Source organism: Rousettus aegyptiacus, unplaced genomic scaffold (genome assembly GCF_014176215.1).
Source record: "Rousettus aegyptiacus isolate mRouAeg1 unplaced genomic scaffold, mRouAeg1.p scaffold_m13_p_5, whole genome shotgun sequence".
In the NCBI taxonomy this organism is placed as follows: domain Eukaryota; kingdom Metazoa; phylum Chordata; class Mammalia; order Chiroptera; family Pteropodidae; genus Rousettus; species Rousettus aegyptiacus.
Window position 1 is genome coordinate 4,414,096 of NW_023416308.1, and position 21,034 is coordinate 4,435,129.

Consider the following 21,034-nt stretch of genomic DNA (forward strand, 5'->3'; position numbering starts at 1 on the left):
CCTAGGACGGCGTGGGCATGGGGGGTGAGCACCTGGGCTCAGGACTGGGCATTTGGGGGCACGTAAGTTGTGCAGGCCTCAGTTTCTCATCCCTCAAATGGATATAAAGTTCCACCGCACAGAACGGCCGCTGCAGATAAGATGACCTGTGGGGACAGCCCGCCCGGGCCCTGTGCCGAAGCACTCAGGCAGCGTCGACCGTTTTCATCGGGAGACGGCGTGCGTTCTGGGCGACCCGAGCCAACGCCAGACCTTGGTTTCCTCATTTGTGAGACAGGGGCGGGTCCTCTCTCGCTTCTGGGGCGGCTGCGACAGTTGGACGCCGAACCCAAAAGGTAGAAACACCCAAGTTCTTTCACGCGCTTCGAAGCGCGACTGTCCTTATCCAGGTCCTCCGAGGTCAAGGGCACCGTGTATGTATTTGACAGACCTCGACCGTGGGCCTGTCACGGGACAGACTGCGTGGTGCCGGGTGCGCAGCAGTGGACAGGGCGGGGCCGTGGCTCCCATCGGCGTGTGAGCTCCGCGAGGGTTCTGTCTTGTTCGGGGGCCTGCGGACTTTGCGAAGAGCCAGACGGCAAATATGGCAGGCCTCGCTGGCCATTCCGTCTCCATCGATGGCCTCGGCTCGGCCTAGACCGTCGCGTGTGGAAGCCGCAGAGATAAGAGAGCCCACGAAAACTTTGTACGTGGACCCAGAGACTTGAATTTCGTGTGATTTTCGCATCACGAGATATTCTTCTTTGGATTCCCCCTCCCCTCGTGTCACCGTCCCGGCGGTGGGCTGTGCAGAAACGGGTGCCGGGCCCGTTCGCTGCTAGTCTGTTCTTCATTCTCGGGGCAGCGTTGACCGGGGCAGCGTTGACCAGGGCGCTCACCCGCTGCTTGTTCGTTTCTTCCTCCTTCTCCTTTTTTTTTTTTATTTTTTCTGGTTTATGCCTTTTTAAGTCTCCGTGGACTGTATATTTGTCACTGGGCCAGCGGGGAATCGGGGTCCTCGTTCCACTCCCAGCAGACGGGAGGCACCGGCTTCCATGGCAAAGCCCCACGAATTTGGCAACCTGCTGTATGTGTGTGTGTGTGTGTGTGCGTGTGTGTGTGTGTGTGTGGCGGGGGGGGCGGTCTCCCCTTCAAAGCGCGTCCGCTTCGCTTCCGCCTTGGCTGAAGTGTCGGAGCCGTTACGATTCCCATTTTACGGATGGGCAGACAGAGTCCCCGACAGGGTCATGATTTCCTTGAGGGCCGGTGGTTACGTATGGTGCAGGACAGCCAGCATTCATCGTTTACTTGTTCCGTACATACTTACTAAGCTCTTACTATGCGCAGGTTCCCTAGATACTTGGGGTAAAGGAGTGAGCAAGACAGGTTAAGTCTCCCGCCCTCCCGACGACGATTACAGAGGAATAGGGAAGGAAGATAAGAAAGGTAAACATGTTGAGGAATTGCGATTCGTGTCAGGGACCGTCAGAGGGACCCATTCGTCTGCACACCAGACTCTGTGGGGTAATCGTCTGCTTTAATCCTCACAACCAGCCCCATGAGAAGAGATGGCTGGACGGAGACGCGGGTGTTCAGAGAAGTCGAGTAACTTTCCTGGCCTCAGAGACCAGGGAGGGGTCTCCTGAACGGCTCCTTACCTGTAGACATAAGTCCTATCTGAGCACCGCCAATAAGCAGGAAGGCCTTGAGTGCCGTGTGTCGGGGTATCCCCCAGCCGGCCGTGGGGAGCCAAAGACGGTTTCAAGCAGAGAGAGCAGGGTCCACGGTGAGGTCTCTGTTTTGGAAGCTCGCTCCGGTAGCAGTATGGGGGCTGGGTAGGCGGCATAGTCTGGAGACCCCTTCGGGATGCTCTCGCGGTCATCTCGGGGAGCGGTCATGGCGGGCCGGCATGGGGGCCGTGCTGGTAGAGGACGCAGATGGGTTGGGGAGACGCGGGAAGGAGATGCGACAGGGCGAGGCCCCTGAGCAGACGCGGCAGAGGGATGAGGCATGCGGGACCCTGGGGGAGGAGGAGGAGGAGGAGGAGGAGGACGCTTTGTTGTATGGGGGCTCCCAAGGAGGATCTGCCAGCATGTGGATTCTGCCCCCAGGTAGCCGGCGGCTGGTGGACGTGATGGATGTGAACACGCAGAAGGGCACCGAGATGAGCATGTCCCAGTTCGTGCGGTACTACGAGACGCCCGAGGCTCAGCGGGACAAGCTGTACAACGTCATCAGCCTGGAGTTCAGCCACACCAAGCTGGAGCACCTGGTCAAGCGTCCGACTGTGGTAGGCCCCAGCCACGGTCCTTCCCCGGACACCTGCTCCCTCCTCTCCTTGCCCTGCCGCCCCTGCCGCCCTGTGCCGACCTGGGGGAGGGATGCGGGGAGGGGTGGGAGCCCAGCTGGGGGGCGTACCTGGGGACAGGAAGTGCTGACGGTGGGCTGGCTTCCAGGTGGACCTGGTGGACTGGGTGGACAACATGTGGCCCCAGCACTTGAAGGAGAAGCAGATGGAAGCCACGAACGCCATTGCAGAGATGAAGTACCCGAAAGTGAAGAAGTAAGGGCGCCTGGCTGGCAGGGAGCTGGGCGGGGGCGATGGCTTGCAGCCTCGGCCGCGCTGGGCTGGAAGTGGACGCGGGCCGAGGCCACGGCGCTTGCCGGCACGGGGGAGGGGTGCGGGTCCTTGGTGTGGGCAGGTGGGCGCCTCGCTCCCCTGGCACTCAGGGGCTCTGCATTCTGCTGTGGGGCCGCGACCTCTTTCCAGATGGTCCTTTGGCCTCTCTGCTAGCTCTCCCCGGGGGGGCGTGACCTGAGAAAGAGGAGGAGGAAGGGGAACCGTGTGTGTGCATGTGTGTGCGTGCACACGTGTGTGTCCTCACACTTGTCAAACCTTTGTCTGCCCCCTCTGAGTGACCGCGTGTGTCCTGGGAGTGGGTGTTTTCAGGGAGACCCGCCCCCCGCGGATGCTGCTTCTCCCCTCGGTGGGGGAAAGGCCTTCTCCTTGCTGTTGAAACCCAGGGCCTCTCCTGCAGAGGAACCTGTCCCCAGGCAAGCACAGGGTCCACTTCCTCATCAGGTGTTCTTCGGATGGTGCCCTCTAAGTGGGAGGTTGGTGCTGGGCCGGGAAGGTGGCCCATTTTTTGCAGGGGCATCACTACGTGTGGCATGACCAGCAAGTCCTGAGACCGACGGCTTAATGTGAGCAGAGGCACCTGTCGGCCCCTGCACGCTCTAGAATCTGAGTGACAGAGCCCCGGGAGGAGGAAGTCACCTTGGGGCTCCCGCACGCTCAGGCCGTCTGTGTTTACATCTCCAAAATGGGAGGGAGCTGCTGGCAGGACTGTCTCCCTGGTCTTCTGAGAAGAGTTGGCTCTGGCCGCCCTGAATTCATTAGCATCTCTGCTCAGCCCTCTGCCAGGAGCGAGCGCCCCCAGGAGCTTAGAGGCTGTGAACTTCTCATTCACTTGGCCCTTCATTCAGTGCCTATTGAATAGAGACTCTGTGCCAGGCTTTGTGAGGGAGGCCAGCGTGCTGGCCCTGGGCTCCTCGAGGTTTGGCTTTCGAGCTCTGTCTGTCTCTCTCTCTCTCTTTAATTACTTCTCGGGCATTTTTCCTCCCCTCAAAGTCGCAGCCCTGTACGCACCTTGCATGTGGGTTGTGTCGAGGGCAACTGGGCTCAAGGAGCCCCTGGGATGGGAAAGTAAAAAGATGAAAATATCTAAAAGCCCCTCCTCGCCGGAGAGTGTGCCACGTGACCCAAGGGGTGAGGTGCAGCTCTCACCCCAGGCAGAGGAAGACATTCCTGAGAGGGACAGGTGGACTCCTTTTCGGTTGGTGGCACCGGGAAGTCCTCTGGGGGGGGATGTTGAACTTGGCCTTTCAAGGACAGAGGAGATGGGAAGGAAGTGCCAGGGGCCTGGAAGGAATCGAGAGAGTCGCACTTGAGGAAAGAGTGCGGGACTCGGAGATTAGTTAGGCAGGTCACGGCTCTCACTGATTGATTGATTGATCGATTCAGCATATATACCGGAGATCTGATTGGTGTTGGGCACTGGGCACACAGAGGGTAGAAAAGCGAATGACATCCCGCCCTCGCGGAGCTCATAACCTATCTGGCAGACAGACATTAATCCAGTAACGAGAGCAACAGATGGGAACTTGCAGCTGTGACGAGGCCAGCGGAGACCCATGGTGCTTCTTCGGGAGCACGTACCAGGGGATCGCCTGGTCAGGGAGGCGTCCTCGAGCTGGGGTCTCAAGGGGAGAGGGGTTACCTTAGCTGAAGGGGCCTGGGAAGAGCTTCCTGGCCGTGTGCAGAGAGAGCCTGGGATGGGGGCGGGGGCGGCGGTCAGGTCAGGCAGGAGGACCTGCAGGAGGGCAGCCAGTGGGGCTCCAGAGCGAGGCGGGGGCGGCGGGTGCAGGAGGGGGCTGGCCGGGCTGAACAGGGCCTGACAGGCCATGGTGAAGGGTCCGTCTTTCTCTTTAAGAGCAGTCGGAAGCCTCTCTGAGATTTTAAGCTGGGAGGGATGTGTTCAGAGTTGCATTCTGCACGTTCATCGGCCTGAAGGAGGAGGGGCTAGAAGAAGATGAGGGTAAATGACTAACCGCGAGAGAGGAGACTAGAGGACAAATCGGACATATATCTAGGAAGGTAAATAGGCAGCACCGAGTGACAGAGATGTCAGTTAATTTATGTTTACCTTGCCCTCCCCGAGATACTCCGGGAAGAATTTCACTTTATTGAAAGATTCCTCTAAATGGTAAACTCTGTTGCTACGCTGAGAATCTTGATCGAATTACCAAAAAAAGGGTTCACACACAATTTTCTAGGATCACATGTCTTCTATGCGTCGGTTGGATTGAGTGGCAAATGAATTTACAAACTCCGTCGGTGGCTGTAGGAGGAACTCGTTACAGGAGTTGAACCTTGTTAGGAAGGAAATTGTCGCCTTGGAACTAGTCCATTTGTTCGGCTGAAAAGAATGCTGATTTCAGTTAATAAGGAAGGTAAAAATCCCACAATGATGGAGTCCTCTGGGACTGCAGAATGGTTCTGTGGAATTTAATTAAAATGACGCTGTTTCTAGAAATCGCGGCTTTCGTGCGGGAGGTACCTGTTAGAGTGGAGACAGCTGACGGGCACCTGAATTCGGAGTTTGCAGGCGGGCAGACAGGCGCATTACAGACCTTTCTTCATCCCTGGCTTCAGGTTTATGCCGCTCAGTCGTGAGGGGTTAGGAATGTTAATGGGTTTTGGTCGAGATACTTAAAGCACGGGCTGGTGACAGCTGTCGAGCGGGTAGTTACAAGCACGTGGGAGACAGAATATATGTAAAGAGTATGTTATGTTAGTGAGTTATCTCTCGCTGTGTTTATTGAGTGCCTATTATGCGCACACCACTATTCTAAGTGGTTGGTGGACTCGCCATTCTCATGGAGCTTCTAGTCTGGTGCGAAGAGACAGTTAAGCAAACAAGTGAATAATATAGTTTAGGTGATAAGTGTCATGAAGAAACAAAGGATAAAGGGGAAGGACGATGAGAGGGTAGACCGGATGAATATCACTTGCACTGTGCATTTTGGCCATTGCCTTTCCCTCCATCTCTACCTGGAAGAAATGGTTCGGCTGTATAGGATTGTCTAGGAAAATTCTTCATGTAAACAGCGGTGATGATTTGGGGGAGTTCCCCTGTATTCGTTTATTGCGGCATAACAGATCACCCTCAAACTTCACGACTTAGAAAGAGACTGAAAACAGCAGACGTTACCTCACAGTTTGTGTGGGTCAGGAATCCAGGAGTGGCTTAGTGTCGAGGTGCTGGCTCAGAGGCTGTCACGAGCTCGTGTGAAGACAGGCCTGGGCTGCAGTCATCTGAAGGCTGGACTGGGGCCGGAGGGCCCACTTCCAAGATGGCGCGCCCACATGGCTGCTGGCAGGAAGCCTTAGTTCCTCACTGCGTGGGCCTCCCCACAGGGCTGCTTGAGTGTCCTCGTGACATGGCAGCTGGTCCCCCAGAGTGAGCGGTTTGAGAGGGCAAGAAGGAAGCCACAGCGCCTTTTAAGGCCTAATTTTGGAAGTTGCGTACTGTTTACTTCTGCCATATTCTATTAATTAAAAGTGAGTCATTGCGTCTGGCCCTCCCTCAATGGGAGGGGAACTTGGCTCTGCTTCTGGAAGGGAGGAGTATCGAAGAATTCGTGGACGTGTTTTAAAGCCTCCGCAGTCTCCTAGGTGTGTGACATGGGCATACTTTTTTCACTTTGGACCATTGGGTATTATATAATGCATTCGGAAGGAAATTAGAAAGTGTCTCCCCTCCTCATGTGCTCCTTGGAGGACTCAGGGCTGGCAAAAATGAGGTTTGCTGGTATAATGGAGATAAGCTGAGAACGAAAAAGCTCAAAAGCCCAGCGAGAAGGGGGTCCCACATAAAGCACGTGTTTGGCTCCCAAGTAATTGAGAGTCGACTGCGTTTTTCTCCCCATGAAATTTCTGGGGATAGCAGGAAGACCTGGGAGAATTTGGGGGTGCAAAGCTGAAACAATTAAAATGGGCACAGGAGGAGCCAGTTTCAGGGGCTGCTTCTGCTCCTCTGGCGGCCAAGGGCAAGTCTTTCATCCCCCCTTGGCGACTCAGTTTTCCCTCTACGCAGTGGGGATTCTGTCGTCCCTGTCCCCTTCCCACGCCCCGGGGAGGATGGAGTCTGCAGCGGATGGGATGAGCTGCTGGTTCATGGGGCCTTGGGTAGACGCATAAGGCCCCCAACAGCCACTGGAATTCCTGCATCCTCTGCTTTTCAGCCTCCTCTTCCTCACATTTGCGCGGGGCTTGTGTCTCTGTAACCCACAGCCGCCTTTTCACTCTCATCGGCCATGTTTGCTGGTGTCGTAAGTGACCATCCCTGTTTACTAGATCAGACAGGGAAACTGACCTAGGGAGTTTGCTCGAGTCACAGAGGGGAGAAGCTGCGGGCCATGCCTCTGACCCCCAGGCCTCTGGATTCTTGACTTTTCCTCTCTACCTTTAAAATAGGAACGAAGAAAGGCAGTCTTTTCTGTACTGCCGTGTGGATAGGAGCTGTGGAAGACACTTAGCACACACATCCCAACAGTACTGAAAGCAGGTGTGACTGTCCCCATTTTTACAGACAAGAAAACACGTTCATAGAGCTTCAGTGCAGGTAATGGGTGTAGGGGCTGGTGTGGCTTGTGGATAACTGGAGAGGCAGGCCTTCAAAACAGTTTTTTTTCCTCTGGAAAAAAAAAAAAAAAGAAAAACCAGTACTGGCCAAAGCAAGCACACTTAGGACCTGATATGACCTATGAGGGTGATCAGTTAGAGGCCCCTCACTAGTTCAACAATGGGGATGCTGAGTTCCAGAAGGACAGATTTAGTCTAGGGTCACTTCTAATCCAGCTAATTAGAAAAATTACAGGCCCGTTGCTAGGTGCTCTCTTAATGCAGATGAATCTGATACGGTTTCTGCCATCAAGGCACTTAGGCATTTGTGACTAAAAAAGTAATAATTCTCCCATATGGACAGCCCGGTCCAACTGTCGGGGCTTTCCCTGGTAATTCATTTAACTCCGCCTCTGTTTCGTGTGTGGCGAAGCCCTCGCTCAGCTACATGCATTCAGTGACTGGTGCTCAAATCTAAGATGGGGGACATTTCTTGTAATTATTACTTTTGAATAGGCAAAACATACACATGGTGAAAACTTCAGCCAATTCCAAAGAGTTCACAGTGTAACCTCATGGCTGGCAGTCCCATACACACCATGAAGCAACACCCTGACCCCGGGCGTTGACAATCTTGGAATAGCTTCAATGTTCCCTTCCCTAAAATGGGGGTTATAGTGATTTTTAAGGACTAAACGTTTTCATGCATATAAACAACTATTATTATTAGCACTTGATAATTGGACTCTATCAATATTGGTGGGTAATGCCAGCGGATGGGGTTTGGTCAAAAGAATGGAGAAGCTTGATTTCTGCCTCTGCAGAGGTTATACTCATCTCCTGCCCCCTTGTGGTTTGGGGGAAGGGCTTGGGGACAGGAAGGGAGGAGGGGGGTGGCCATGGCAGCATGCCCTGGGGGGCGGGACTTCTGATTTGAGCTGGACCAACTCCTTCAGCCGGAAGCTTATTTGGCTGTTAACTGCAGAGTTAACAGGCTTGTTGAGAATCTTGGAGTTTGCCAGGTAGACCTGGGGAGAAGGACTGAGAAACTTCAAGTTAGGCTACTCGGATAAGCACCACCACTGGCTAGGGTAATGACAAGGGTGAGTCACTACCCCCGAGCCTCTGCTTTCTCATGCATAAACTGGGGACAATCCTGGGGATGACCTCACAGGTCTGTTGTGAAAATCGGATTAAATAATCAAAGTATCATAGTGCCAGGTGTGTGTTAACTTGTCTTTATCTCAAGAATGAGCTCACATTCTGTGACGTAGGGTTATACAGCTACTAAGGGGTAGGTACGGGGAGGGGCAGCAAAAAGGCATCTTAGAATTCAGAGTTGAACTTCAGGTCACCTCCCTGCCGTGAGGATGAGGGAGTGGCTCAGAGAGAACGAAAGTGAGTTGTCCAAGGTCACACAGCCGGTGTGCCTTAGTGCCAGAGCCGCATCTCTGTTCTCTGGGCTGCCAACCTGGATCCCACGTCCCTCCAACCCTTAGCACCCGTCCTGTCTCTAACCGTGCCCGAATGGGTACATTTAAGGAAGGTGGCTTTGCTGGGTTGTCACCTCCAGCTGCAGGACGGCGTCCACGCTCCCTGAACACAGGGGTGCGGGGGATCCCCAAGCTCTTCCCCATGGAACGGGCTCAGGGAGCGCCACCCTCGCACCCCCAGCGAGCGGGGCGAGGGGGCGGCGGCGCCCCCCGGCGCTGGCCGGCGCGCTCCCCTGTCGCGGCCGCGGCTCCCTCCGCCTCCTTGGCGGCTGCCGCGCCGCGCCGCGCCGGTGTTCAGTTTCAGCGCGCGGATGAGCGCAGCCTGCGCCCGGCTTCCCGAGGAAGGAAGGAAGCGAGCGGGGGCTGTACGGGCCTCGGCCGGGGGCCTGGGCTCCGGGAGCCGGGGCCGGGCGCGCGTCGAGCCTCCGGCCCCGAAGGGGACGCCCGGGAGCCGCGCCGCCAGCGCCGAGGGGACCCGCGGGCGCGCCGGGCGGGGCCGCGCGGGCGTCCCCGCTTGTCCGGGGCGCGCCGGGGCGGGGTGGGGGCGGCCTCCCGCCCTCGGGCTGCGCGGTGGCGTCGCGGAGCGGCTCTTTGTGTCTCCCGGGGCTGCCTGTAAGTGTGTGTGCTCGCGTCGGCGCCTCCAGCCGCGTCCCCCGGGGCGGCTTTCCAGGTGCCCGCGCTGGACCTTGGCTCGAGGCGACGCCGCCCGGGCTGCTGGGGAGGGGGGGTACTTTCGCGAAGTTGGAGGGAAAAGGACGGGGAGGGGCCTCCCCACCCGCCCCCAGGCAGCGCCCCAAAGTTGGTGCGGCAGGTGCAGCGTCCCCTCCACCAAGCTCCTCCCCAGCCAGCACCGGCCTTGGGAGGCGGGAACTCTTGAGAGGCTCCGATTTTCAGCCCCCAACTCCGGAGGGTGCCCGCACACAGCAGCCGCGGGGCCGTGAGCGCGGGGTTAGGGGGCCGAGGCTTTCCGGGCAGGGGGCAGCCTCGGCGGAAGCCGGGCTGGCCGGCAGCGGGGAGAGCTTAGCCGCCGTGGCACCGAGCCGGGGTGCCCATGTGACTGCGGTGTGCTTTGGAAGAGGAAGCTGTAGAGGTCAGTGCAAAGGCGTCACGCTAGAGCGAGTGAGAGCAGGAGTGAGGGGCGGGGGGAGACCCGGAATGAGCGCGGGGGTGGCAGGAGGGCGGCTGGGGTGGCGGCCGCAGGGGCCTGGACAAAGCCGCCCTGTCACGGCCGCCTGGCCGCCCGGATGCAGACCTAATGCATGCAATTGCCAGGCGGGCAGAAATGAGGGACATGGGAGGAGGGGCCTCTTCTGGAGAGGCGGGTCTGGAAGTAGCGCCCCCAAGCTCCAGGGGGCCTCGGAGAGTGACTGGGAGGGCAGACCAAACACGAGCTCAACTTGGAGAACTTTCTCTGCACGCAGCAGCTGCAGTTCGCGGGGGTTCCGTTTTCCACATGCGCTGGGGATACTGGGGCTGGGGTGGGAGGTCGGGGGGCGGCCAGTTTGGCCAGGTAGGCTGGAGGTGGGGGGTCTTCTCCTTTGTGGGCACCTGAGTACGCATCCGGCTGCAGACTGAAGGAAGTGATCTCTTGCTTCACCCCACAGACACTTAAATTATTTTCTTAGACCGTTCTGCTGAGGCCTGGAGGGAGTGGAAACCAAGGTTAGATTAAAAAAAGAACAAGACGGAGAGGAGGAAGAGGTGGTTTTAGGAAAATGAGGACTAATATTTTGAAGTGGCTCCTGGAGAGAAGAGGCCAGTGTGGTCTGTGGGGTGGTGGTGGGGGGTGAGGACTTCGGATGCCCCTGACATGCCCAGTTCCTTGGAGAGAAGAGGGATCACCCCGCGGCCTTCAGAGTGGGGACGCACTGGGGCCGGGGCCGGGGCGGGGCGGGAGGGGGGCCGCGGAGGCGGGAGGGTGTGTTGCCGGAGTCCAGAGCTGGGACTTCAGCAGCGCCAGCACCGCAGCCCGCGCCTGTCTTCGTGACAGGGCTGCGTCCTGTGCTGTCAACTACACCCCTCCGATGGGGTTGCTAGGCAGCCGGGCTCTGATGTGCTGGAAGGCCTTCTGATTTGTCAGCCTCCTGCAGACACATGGTTAAGGCTCCTTCCAGCCTATCCGGAGGAGGGACACGGGGCACGCTGCCTGCATACTGCTGAGCCCCGGGTCCACCTGAATGTGAGGTGCAAAAGGCAGCCAGAGGGAGGGGTCACCTGGAGCCCTCCCGCCCTCTGAGCGGCTCAGCCCCTGAGCCCTTCCTTATCTCCACTCCAGCCCGCTCGCTGGCTCCTCCCCGCCCGTCCCCGCCCCGTTCGTCCCTTCTTCCCTAAACCATGGAAAAGCAAAGTGCACCGGGGAAAAGAGGTCAGTGGGGTAAGCGTGTGTGTGCGGGCCTCCGGGGGTGCCGCGGAGCGTGAGCACCGGCCCAGGGAGGCTGCCCGCTCCGTGCCTCCCGCGGCTCTCGTGGGAAGGGATGGGTGGGAGGGAGGGGACCCCGGCAGCCCCCTCCCCCCCGCCGCCCGGTCCGCGCGTCCTGGACTTGGAAGCTGGCTCCATCTCTCCTCCTTAAAGCTGCCCACCTGGAGGGGGGCAGCATGAGGAGGGAGGAAGGAGGAGGGAGGAGACCGCAGAGTTCCTGTGAGGAAGGGCAGGTTCTGTGGCCCCTTGCGGAGCTCGGAAGGAGCTCGGAAGGAGGACGGCTGACTGGTTCCTTCCGTCCTCCCGAATGCACTCCCCGGGCCTGAGCCTCACTCTGCCTCCCTGCTTCCCTCCCGGGCTGCCTTGCCCTCCACCCCACCCCGGGGGTCTTCTCTTAATCCCTTTACTGTTTTTTGTTTTTTTTTTTAGCGGCTTTATTGAGATACAATTCACATCCTATTCATGCATTTAAAGTGTACAATTCAGTGGTTTTTTTTAGTACGTTTAGAGTTGTTCAACCACAGTCAGTTTTTGGCACATTTTCAGCACCCCCAAATGGAACCCTGTTAGTTTAAACAGTTACCCCCACACCTCCTCCCAACCCTGGCAGCCCTGGGGGGGTCACTAACTTGCCGTCTGGACATTTCGTACATGCGTGGGATCACGTGGTCCCTCGTGGCTGGTACTCCTGTACTTTTAATCTGCTGCTTGCTTCGCAGTCAGTTGCAGTCGGTCTTGCCATTGAACTTTTCCTGTGCATTGCTCCAGGATCGTCCCGTCTTTAAGGGCAGGGGCATCTTTTGCGTCCCTCTAAGCGCTGTGCCTAGCTCTGAGCCGGCCGGCTCTCTGATTGTTGAATGAATGAGGAATGAGGAGGTGAATGGGGACTGGTAATTGGCAAGTTATGCAGGTGGTTTACAACTGAATTCCAGGGGGCCCAGCTGCTGCAGAGGGGGCCGGCAGCCAGCCGGGGAGAGCTGCAAGTGTAGGAGCTGTGAAGGGGTGGGAGGGAAATCTCTTACTTGGTAGGGGCGTGGGCGGGGCAAGGGTAGAAACCTTCCTAGAGGAAGGACTCAAGTGGCCTGTGGGTTACCAGCTCTCTCGTGGGAACGCGAAAACAAAAATGCCTCCCCTAGCCGTGGGGCGGGGCGGGGAGCAGAAGGCTAATGCTTGAGATTGGTCACCTGATCACAGGGGGCTTCCCCCGTGGGAAACTCCGATTCGATTTGGGTTTAAAAAAAAACAAAGAAGAGAAAGTCCCCCTGTGTCAGCGTTTGTAAAAGGGCAGCTCGAGCATCTCCGAAGCTGTTTGTTCACCACCTGCGATTTAGGCATCGAAGTGTTTTTTTCCTGCCCCCCGGCTTCTGTGTTGCAGGTACTGTCTGATGAGCGTGAAAGGTTGTTTCACTGACTTCCACATCGACTTCGGAGGCACTTCCGTGTGGTACCATGTTTTCCGGGGTGGGAAGGTGAGTTGAGTCTCTTCGCCTCTGTACATCTCCCGCTGCCTGTGCATGGCTGTGCTTGGGTCACCTTTCTCCTCCCGCTCCCTCCTCCCGCCTGCCCCTGCACTGTGAGTCAGTCCTTTTGCGGGCCCCGTGGTCCCTGGGGGACCACTTTCTAATTCTCTGCCTACTTCTGGAGGGAAAGATCAAGATCAGCCCTTTCGCATCACACCTGCTCACCCAATCGGTGTTCCAGGCACCTTAGGCCAGGTCGGAACTCCAGGATTGGCTCCCAGGAAGCTCCAGCATTCACTCCCCCTGGCGCTACTGTTAGCTCCAGCACTGAGACCTTTTAACGTTAAACTCCATAAAACTCCAGTTGCCAGCATCACCTGCCTCGAAGAACGTTTTACCCTAGGGTCAGACATCACCTGGAGAAAGGAGGTGGGGAGCGCGTTCAGGATGCTCCTGCTTTGTTGGCTTCTGGCGCATGTCCGCCTGGGGGTGCGGGCCTCCCCGCACGCATGTGGGTGCTCCGTGACAATACGTGTGTGTCACCCCGCTCGTCGGGGTCTGCGTGTGCGCTTTTGTTTAAACCAAACGTGTTGGAAGAAATCCTGGCTAGCAGTTCATCCCGCTCGGTTCCCTATGTTTCTCCTCCTTCCCCAGAGTGTTCGCAGGCTGGGTTCACCGCCCTTCCTTTCCTTCCCCCCACCTCCCCGACAAGCCCCTGGCCCAGGAGAAAGAATGTTCCGCCTGGTCCGGGAAGTCTTTCCATCTTCCCCCTCTGGCATTTCATCTGGAACAGAGATTCCCTAAAGGCGGGCAAGGGGCATCCCAAAAGAGCAGCACAATCCTCCCTGCCACCCCGGAGACCCTTTGGGCCTGGTCTCGGAAGGGTCCCCAGGGATGGGTCCTCCTCTGTCCTTGCCACTCCCAGGCAGGTGGGGCTGAGTCCCTGGGTCGTGACGGAGCCTGGGAGGAATCAGGTTGTGTCAAGGATCCTGTAGGGGATTTGGCCCGGATCCTCGGCTGATTGCCTTCTTTTTCCCTCAAGATCTTTTGGCTGATCCCTCCAACCCTGCACAATTTGGCCCTGTACGAGGAGTGGGTGCTGTCAGGCAAACAGAGCGACATCTTCCTGGGAGACCGCGTGGAGCACTGCCAAAGGATCGAACTGAAACAGGGCTACACGTTTTTCATCCCTTCCGGTAGGTTCCTGCGCGCCCGGCACGGGGCCCGCGCTCAGCCACTGGCTCCTGCGGCCTCGACCAGGGTTTCGGGTCAAGGCGCTGGGTTCCTCTGGGCCCCCTGGCCACTGGCAGTTCCCGAGAGGAGCAGACTGCAGGGAAAAATACTCCTATGTCTAACCCGTGTCTCCCTCCTGGGAGGAAGCCTAGAGCCCCCCGTTTGGGGGAACTTTGAATGCCTTCCTCAGAACTTCCTGTGGGGAGGGAGGGAGGGGTAGGTTGACTCTGAGGACTCTGGGAGGCGGGCCCTGGGGAAGGGCACAGGGCGTGGGGGTTAGGGGGTGGGGAGGAGGGGGATTTTACAGGGGGCCCCAAAGCCCCCTGGATAGAGGAAAACGTGTCATCAGGGAAGGGCCCAGAGGGAGAGCATCTTTCCAGCGAACGAGATGAAGTGTAATTGGGATCGGTGTCAGCTCCCACACTTGGACTCTCCCCTCCAAGACTAAAATTAAGTCCGCGGCCATGACCAAGGGTGGTAATTAACACCGGCCCCGGAGCCAGGCTGCGTGGCTTTGGTTCGAATTCTGGCTGTGCTGCTTACGAGTTGTGGCTTCACAGAAGTGACTTAACTAACCTCTCTGTTCTCATCTCTAAATTGGGACTATGACTCCCCAGGATGGCTGTGAGGACTGCGTGAGTGGAAACCTACTCGCCTACAGCTCTGTAGAGATGGACTGAGGGCTTTGGCCGGTTGCAGGCTAAGTCCCTGGTGGATGCGGCAGCTGACCTAGGAGTCAGGAAGCGTGGTTTTAGGCTGCATTACTGGAAGCATTTTGTCTGAGATGAGGGAGGTGACAATCCCACTGTATAGAAGTGAGGCCACGTGTAGGAAGCCGTGTTCCTCTTGGGTATTGTAGTTTGGAGAGTGAGTCGACCTGCAGAGAAAGGAGTCTGAATACCATATCAGATGAAATGGATTTGAGGGAGGAATCAGGTGGGTTTACCCACGGAAGCGAAGGCGTATGGTAACTGCAGTCAGCCTTGAGTTAAGGATCTTCCCCTGGAAGAAGAGGCATAGCCAGGTGGTATTGGAATGACGTGTTCTGCTAGGTAGTGAGCTCCCCATCACTGGAGGTATACAAATAGAGGCTCTATATGGTTGTGTCAAGGAGCCTGCAGGGGATTTGCCACTGAATGGAAGCTTGGATCTTAGGATAGGGAGTATCCTTTGAGGCCATGAAAATTTATCGGTTGGAGAAGCTCGTCATACTTATGTTTCTGAGAGCTGGGCTGGAAGCTGGCCTTGGGTCTGGACATCGAGGATGCGTGTATGGTGTCCAGCGAAGTGTGGGTGGTTGTGGTACCAGTCCCCACCATGGGTTAGGGCTGTGCGAGGCCTGAGCTCTTCTAGAAAGCTGGGCAGCAGGTGGAGACTTCCCTATTAGGGGAATTTGAGATTAGGAGGTGGTGGGGTGTCATGGGGGGTGACTTTCGTTCACCATGGCCCCAGGTCCATCCGGTGTAGCTCACCCCTACTTGGATTGCAGTTGGTGGGTAGCATTTATGGTGTGACCTGGGAAGGTGTGACATGCAGACGGACTCAGGAAGGACGTGGTACCCTTCTAGCGTGTGTTCAAGCCCCTGGCGGATTCAGAGAAACTCTGGAATGTTCCCGGCCTGGCTGTTGCTGTCTCTCATTGTGACCTCGAACCGGTCTCTTCCCCTCTCTGTGTTTCAGCTGTCCCATCTCTACAGTGGGGGCAGAGTGGCGCAGAACTCCGAGACCCTGTCTTGAGACCCCGCCCAGCCTTGTCCTGCTGAGCACTGGCCTCCCAACCTGCCTGGGAGGGTGGGCCTTCTCCCTGGGCCTTTATGCAGAGCTGCGAGGTGGCTCATCTCTTCCCTAGTCGGGAATTGGGAGGGTGTTAATTTTGGTGACTTAAGCAAGTTTGGAAAATGTCTGGAGAAGCGGCATCAGAGCCCCAGTAGGGCTGTGACTGACTGACCGTTGAAGGCAGAAAGTGGATTTGAACTGTAGCAAGCAGGCAGGCAAGGACTTCTGGCCCTAAAGGTCTTGAATGAGACACCTGGACTTTTTTTTTCCTGGACTTTTGGGAAGTAAGTAAAAAAAAGGACAGTTGGCATTTGTCACCTACTCAGAGGCTGGGGGCACATGTGATTCCCAGGCATTGATTTCATGGATTAATAAATAAATAATAAGGAAAAAAAGTTTGGAGCTGATACAGGGTTACTAATTTATAGTTTTGCTAAAGAAGGTCATTAATTTAAAAAAAAACCCGGAATCTACTTTTGCTGATGTTTCGTGCTAGGAAACTATTCTGACACTAAAAATGTTGGAAGAACGTAATTTCAGAATGAAGGACAGTACTTTAAATTTGGTAGTTTTGAGTTGGTGAAAATTTACACCCACTTCATTCATGGGCTCGCCCTCCACCTCTGGCTGCACCTGCCCCGGTGAACTATAGTTATTTATAACTAGTATTAACGAGCAGCAAATATTTTGTGTACGTTGCTTATCTTCCCTACAAGCATGAAGGAGAAAAACATATCGCCTCTATTTTTTTTTTTTTTAAATAAAGAAGGTTTCTGAGGTGCATAGAGGTGAACAAACTAGCCCAAGGTCACGTAGTTAATAAGTGACAGGGCAGGGTGAGAACCAAGGTGTGTCTAGTTTCAGAGCCCACCTGGTTCCCCGTAGGCCTGGGAGTCAGTGGACTTGGGATCTGGTCTGCTTCTCGACTGTGACTTTGGGAGAGTTATTAACGAACTTTCTCAAGGGCCCACGTGGCAGTCTGGAAGGTGCTGGGAGGAATGTGACACACAGTCCCCCACCCCGAGTGCATGTCCAGCCAGGTAGCAGCCATGATGGTGGGGCCCAGCATCAGGACCTGGGAAGGACCCTGGGGTCGGTGGCTTGTGCTGGCCTAAAAGCGCTTCCCACCCTAGCTTTACAGCAAGAGCTACCTGAGACCCACCACCCGTGGGCCAGTCTGGGAAGCTGTAGCCAGTAGCTGCTCAGCGGCGTACTGTGGCTTGGGCCTCAGATGACCCATCTGGGAAATGGGTGCAGGGCTGGGAAGGGGTGGTAGGGAGCAGGCCGTGGGCCTCTGTGAGGCGCCCGTGAGTTCTGTGACCTTGCATTTTTCATCTGCAGAGATGGTAAAGATTACCACAAAGACAGACCAGTGCGGGGAGGGGGCCTTTGGATTCTGGGTTTTGGGGAGACTCCATGTGCCCCTGCTGTCTTTCCCTGGGAGGTTTTGTGGGTCGCTGGCTGTCCTTCCACCCTTGGGTCCGTCCTTTGTCACTTGGCCCGAATAGCCTCTGTTACAGCCCTCATACTGTTGGTGACTCTGGCCGAGGAGCAGGGGAGCAGGAGGCTCGGGGCCAGCTTCCCCAGCCCAGTCATCCACAGCGAGGCAGGGGGGTGTTCTCTCTTGCTTCCTGGGGTGCTGGGAAGGAGGGATGGGTGGGCCTCATGAAGGGTGTTATTCCCCTCCCCAGCCTTGGAGTAAGGGAGCATTCGAGGGGGGAGGGCTGGGGGAGGGACTAGGCAGTGACTCTAATCCGGAGGAGGCTGCCTGACCCACCTGTGAGGCCCTGGCGCGGGGAGGAGAGGGGAATGGGTAGGAGCTTCTAGAACCCGTCGAATGGGAGGAGCCCTGGCTGTTCGAATGCCCTGATCCCCGACTGGCAACAGCACCTCTCTTCGCTGCCCTCTTTGCTCACACATCAGGGCAACTGATGTCTGTGTCCCGCCTGGCGGGAGAGAGGCGTCCCGGCTGGCAGATGGGGCGCAGGTGGGCCCTGTTCTCTCCGGGGGCCCCCCCGCAGTGGCCGAGACCGCCGTGAATGTCGGCGGCGGCCGCCCGCCGAGTTTCCCACGACGCAGGCAGGGGTCGCCCGTCTCCCACACGGGCAGCTGGAGGCCAGGGAGATGGGGCAGTCTGGGGCCCGTGTCGCAGGACGGCAGTCTCGAACCCCGGCCCCCGGCCCTGGCCCGTCTGCAGGGCTTGCGAGGAGCACAGAAGCGGCCCCGGGCGTCCTCGCCCTGTGCCTCCGCGTCCACCCGGGAGCGCCTGGGTCCGGTGTCAGGGGACGTCGCTGCGGTCGCGCTGGCGGTAACCGCAGCGGTGGCAGTAGCGCGGCTCTGCTCGGGAGCGACGGAGGCCGTTGCTGAGAAAGTGGGGCTGGGGCGGAGAGGCCGAAGCGGATGAGTCAACCGAGCCTTCCCAGGCGGCGGCCATGCGCGGGTGCACGAGGGGGCGGAGTGCGTGGGGACGGAGGCCCAGGTGACCGGGACGAGGGCACACCTACCGGCAGAGCGGGGCCGCCACGCCGGAGCGGGAGGCGCAGGGAGCCCGCGGCGGCCCCACCGCTTACATAAACCCGCCGTCCCTGCGCTCCTGGCTGGCGGGCTCAGGCTGCCCTCCCTCCCCCCGGGACTGCCCGCCCTGTCCCACCCCGGGCCCGGGCCGGGGAGGGCCACCGGCCCCAATGCAGTGGCCTCGCAGCCTCGGCTCTGTCTTCCCAGGTGGCCGCTTCGCTCCGGCAGCCGTAGCTGCCAGTCGCTCCAGGCCGGCGTGCTTCAGCTCCCGGGGTGCGGGGAGGAGGGGGGACGGGGGACCGGGGACGGCGACGCCTGGCGTGGGACCTCGGCTTGTCCCTTTCCGTCTCTCTCGGCTCCCCTCCGCTCATCCTGTGTCCCCGCCTCCGTCTGCCCGTCTGTGCCTCTCTCTCTCTCTCTCTCTCTCTCTCTCTCTCTCTCTCTCGTTTCGTGCTGTGTTTCTCTCCGCTTCCCTTACGTGCTGCCAGCCCTGCCTCCGGGGACTCGCGGGCCTGCGCTGAGCCTTTGACGCAGTCACAGTGCAGCGTAGCGGCTAAGAACGGAGGTGCTGTCGCTCGCTTACCAGCTGTGACTTCATTCAGCAAGGGACTCGGCGTCTCGCAGCCTCGGTGTCAGCGTCCGGACATGGGCGTGGACCGCGGCGTTACCTGTCGCCGGGCTCTGCCCTTGTCCATCACGGTAGTCAGGAGCTGCGCGTAGGTGTGCTGTGCACTCGAGGTGGCCAGTCTGAGACTTGCTGGAGGAACTGGGTGCCCTGCTCTGTCTCTAGATTTCACGGGCTGGGTGAAGGCTGACTCCCCAGGTTCCAGTCCTGATAAGTGACCTCACTTTTCTCTGCCCTTAGTCTTCTCATCTGGAGACTGGGGGAGAATATAGTCTATACTTTTTAGGGACTTTGTGAGAAATAAGTTAAGCCCTGTAAGGCCCTTAGACCAGTACCTGGCACCGGGCAGCACTCCAGGCCTTGGGCTAGGAGTTCAGGGAGATGAAAAAGCCCCCAAGGGCCCCAAGCTGTTGGGAAGCTGCAGTTGGCAGGAGAGAGACTTGTGAGCAGCTGACGGCCTGTAGGGCGGAGCTGGTGTGTGTCATGTGGCTATGGGGACCACCTGAAAATGGGCCTTGGAGGGTTTCGCTGGCGGAAGGTGGACTCAGCAGAGGAATGCGTCTGGCTCCGGCAGCCCTGGCGAGTTGTCGCTCCTTAGTTGTGGCTCCAAGCAACAACTTTGTGACCCCTCCTGAGACTGGAGGTCCCTGGAATGTCAAACTCGGAAACGTTTGAGCAGCCGACAGGAGGGGTTTCCAGCATGGTAGGGAGCAGGTTCGGCCTCTTTGTCGGCTGCCGCGGCCAGGTCTGAAACAACACGGGGCAGCCTCTGTCATCAAGGTCCTCGATGGGGAGGGAGGGCGGTCAGCTGTCCACCGCCTGACTTGAACTGGCCGGAGTCACTGCCTGCGGTGGTGGTGTGGCCGGCTGCCGGCCTGACCCCTCTCCAGGAAAGCCGAGTCCTCGGCTTTCTTCATCGGGTAGTCCCGAGCGCCCTCCGCCCTCGCCCTGCGCGTGGACCTGGCTGGGCCTCTTGTGTGCCCTCCCGCACGCCGGCGCAGGTGGCTGACCCTCTGTCTCCCTCCCACCCCAGGCTGGATCCATGCGGTCTACACCCCCGTAGACTCTCTGGTGTTCGGCGGAAACATCCTTCACAGCTTTAACGTGCCCATGCAGCTGCGGATCTACGAGATCGAAGACAGAACTCGGGTAAGGTGGCTTCCTGCTCTCCCGGTGGGTGTGCCCGGCCCTCAAGCTCCGCCCGGGCTTTGTGGACAGGTCGCTCCGAAGTCCCCCCTCCCTCCTGCTCCCTGCCTCAAGCTAGACCTTAGTCCTGGTTCTGTGGGACAGGGTGGGGACGGGTGCCCATGGGAGCCGCCCCACCCAGAGCCCTGGGAATTTCTGTTCACCTCCAGGCTGGTGGCAGCCAAAACCCCCTTCGCGAAGAGGAAGTAACTCTTGAGAAAGCACCGTGAGGTGTCAGACGCCCAGCCTCTTCCTCCCTCTTCCCATGGAGAAAGAGGTTCCACGGGGGTTGGGGAATTTCATGGTGGTTGTCGCTGTGGTTTGCAGTGGGGGGAGCTGGGGCCTTGGAAACAAAGTCAGGTCTTGACCCTGCCTCCCCCAGGGACCCCAGGTGTGACGTAGAGCCCGAGGAAGGAGGAAGCCAGTGTGCGCGATTCCCCTGGGCACTGCCTCTGTGCTCTGTCTGTGTCTGCTTGGGGCGTCCGTGGCTTTCCTTGACAGAGACCGTCACGGCTCCTCAGACGCCGAGCCGCCCAGGACCGGGCCGAGGCGCAGGCCCCTGGCGTGCGCCCTCCGTTCTTCCCTGCCAGTGACCCCTGAAAAGCGCTGGCTATTTGGAATTTGCCTCCCTCTTTCTCGTGGTGGAACTTGACCAGGTGTCCCCAGGCATTTGAGACAGGTCCAAGGGTAGGAAACCGGGGCAATAAAAGGGCTTATTTCTCCTTTTTTTCTTATAGGCATTCAAATATTTCTTTTCTTTTCTTTTTTTTTTTTTTTTTACTGAGATAGAAGTCATGTACCACCAACATCACCGTTTAAAGTGCACAATTCAGTGGTGTTTCGCACGTTCACGGTGTCGTGCGGCCAGCACCTCTTTCTAATTCCGGGTCATTTCCATCACCCCGAAAAGCAGCCCTGTCCCCGTGAGCAGTCGCTCCCATCCCCCTGCCTCCAGCCCCGGGCGCCCACTCATCTGCTTTGTCTCTGTGGATTTGCCCCTTCTGGACGTTCCGTGTCGGTGGAAGTATGACGTGGTCTCTGGTGACTGGCTCCTTTCCCTTCGCGTGATGACTTCAAGGTTTATCCGTGGCCTAGTGTGTGTCCGCGTTTCGTTCCTTTTCATGGGTGAATCGTATTTCACTGGAGGGACGGACCGCACCCCGT

At 57.9% G+C, this 21,034-nt stretch overlaps 1 protein-coding gene across 10 annotated transcripts in view; it reads left to right on the plus strand.

The window, feature by feature from the left end:
- The window catches only part of KDM2B (lysine demethylase 2B), a 102,977-nt gene that overhangs the window by 21,341 nt on the left and 60,602 nt on the right, over positions 1–21,034 (plus strand). For 5 of the 10 annotated variants that reach the window (XM_036221904.1, XM_036221908.1, XM_036221905.1 and 2 more), the window contains exons 5-9: positions 2,091–2,269; positions 2,436–2,542; positions 12,453–12,546; positions 13,580–13,733; positions 19,719–19,834. In XM_036221904.1, coding sequence (XP_036077797.1) covers positions 2,091–2,269; positions 2,436–2,542; positions 12,453–12,546; positions 13,580–13,733; positions 19,719–19,834 — 650 coding nt within the window. Of the gene's footprint in view, positions 1–2,090; positions 2,270–2,435; positions 2,543–8,136; positions 8,269–9,207; positions 9,271–9,626; positions 9,749–10,662; positions 11,024–11,821; positions 11,954–12,452; positions 12,547–13,579; positions 13,734–19,718; positions 19,835–21,034 lie in introns of those variants that run through there. The other 5 variants (XM_036221913.1, XM_036221912.1, XM_036221911.1 and 2 more) reach the window with 5 other exon arrangements.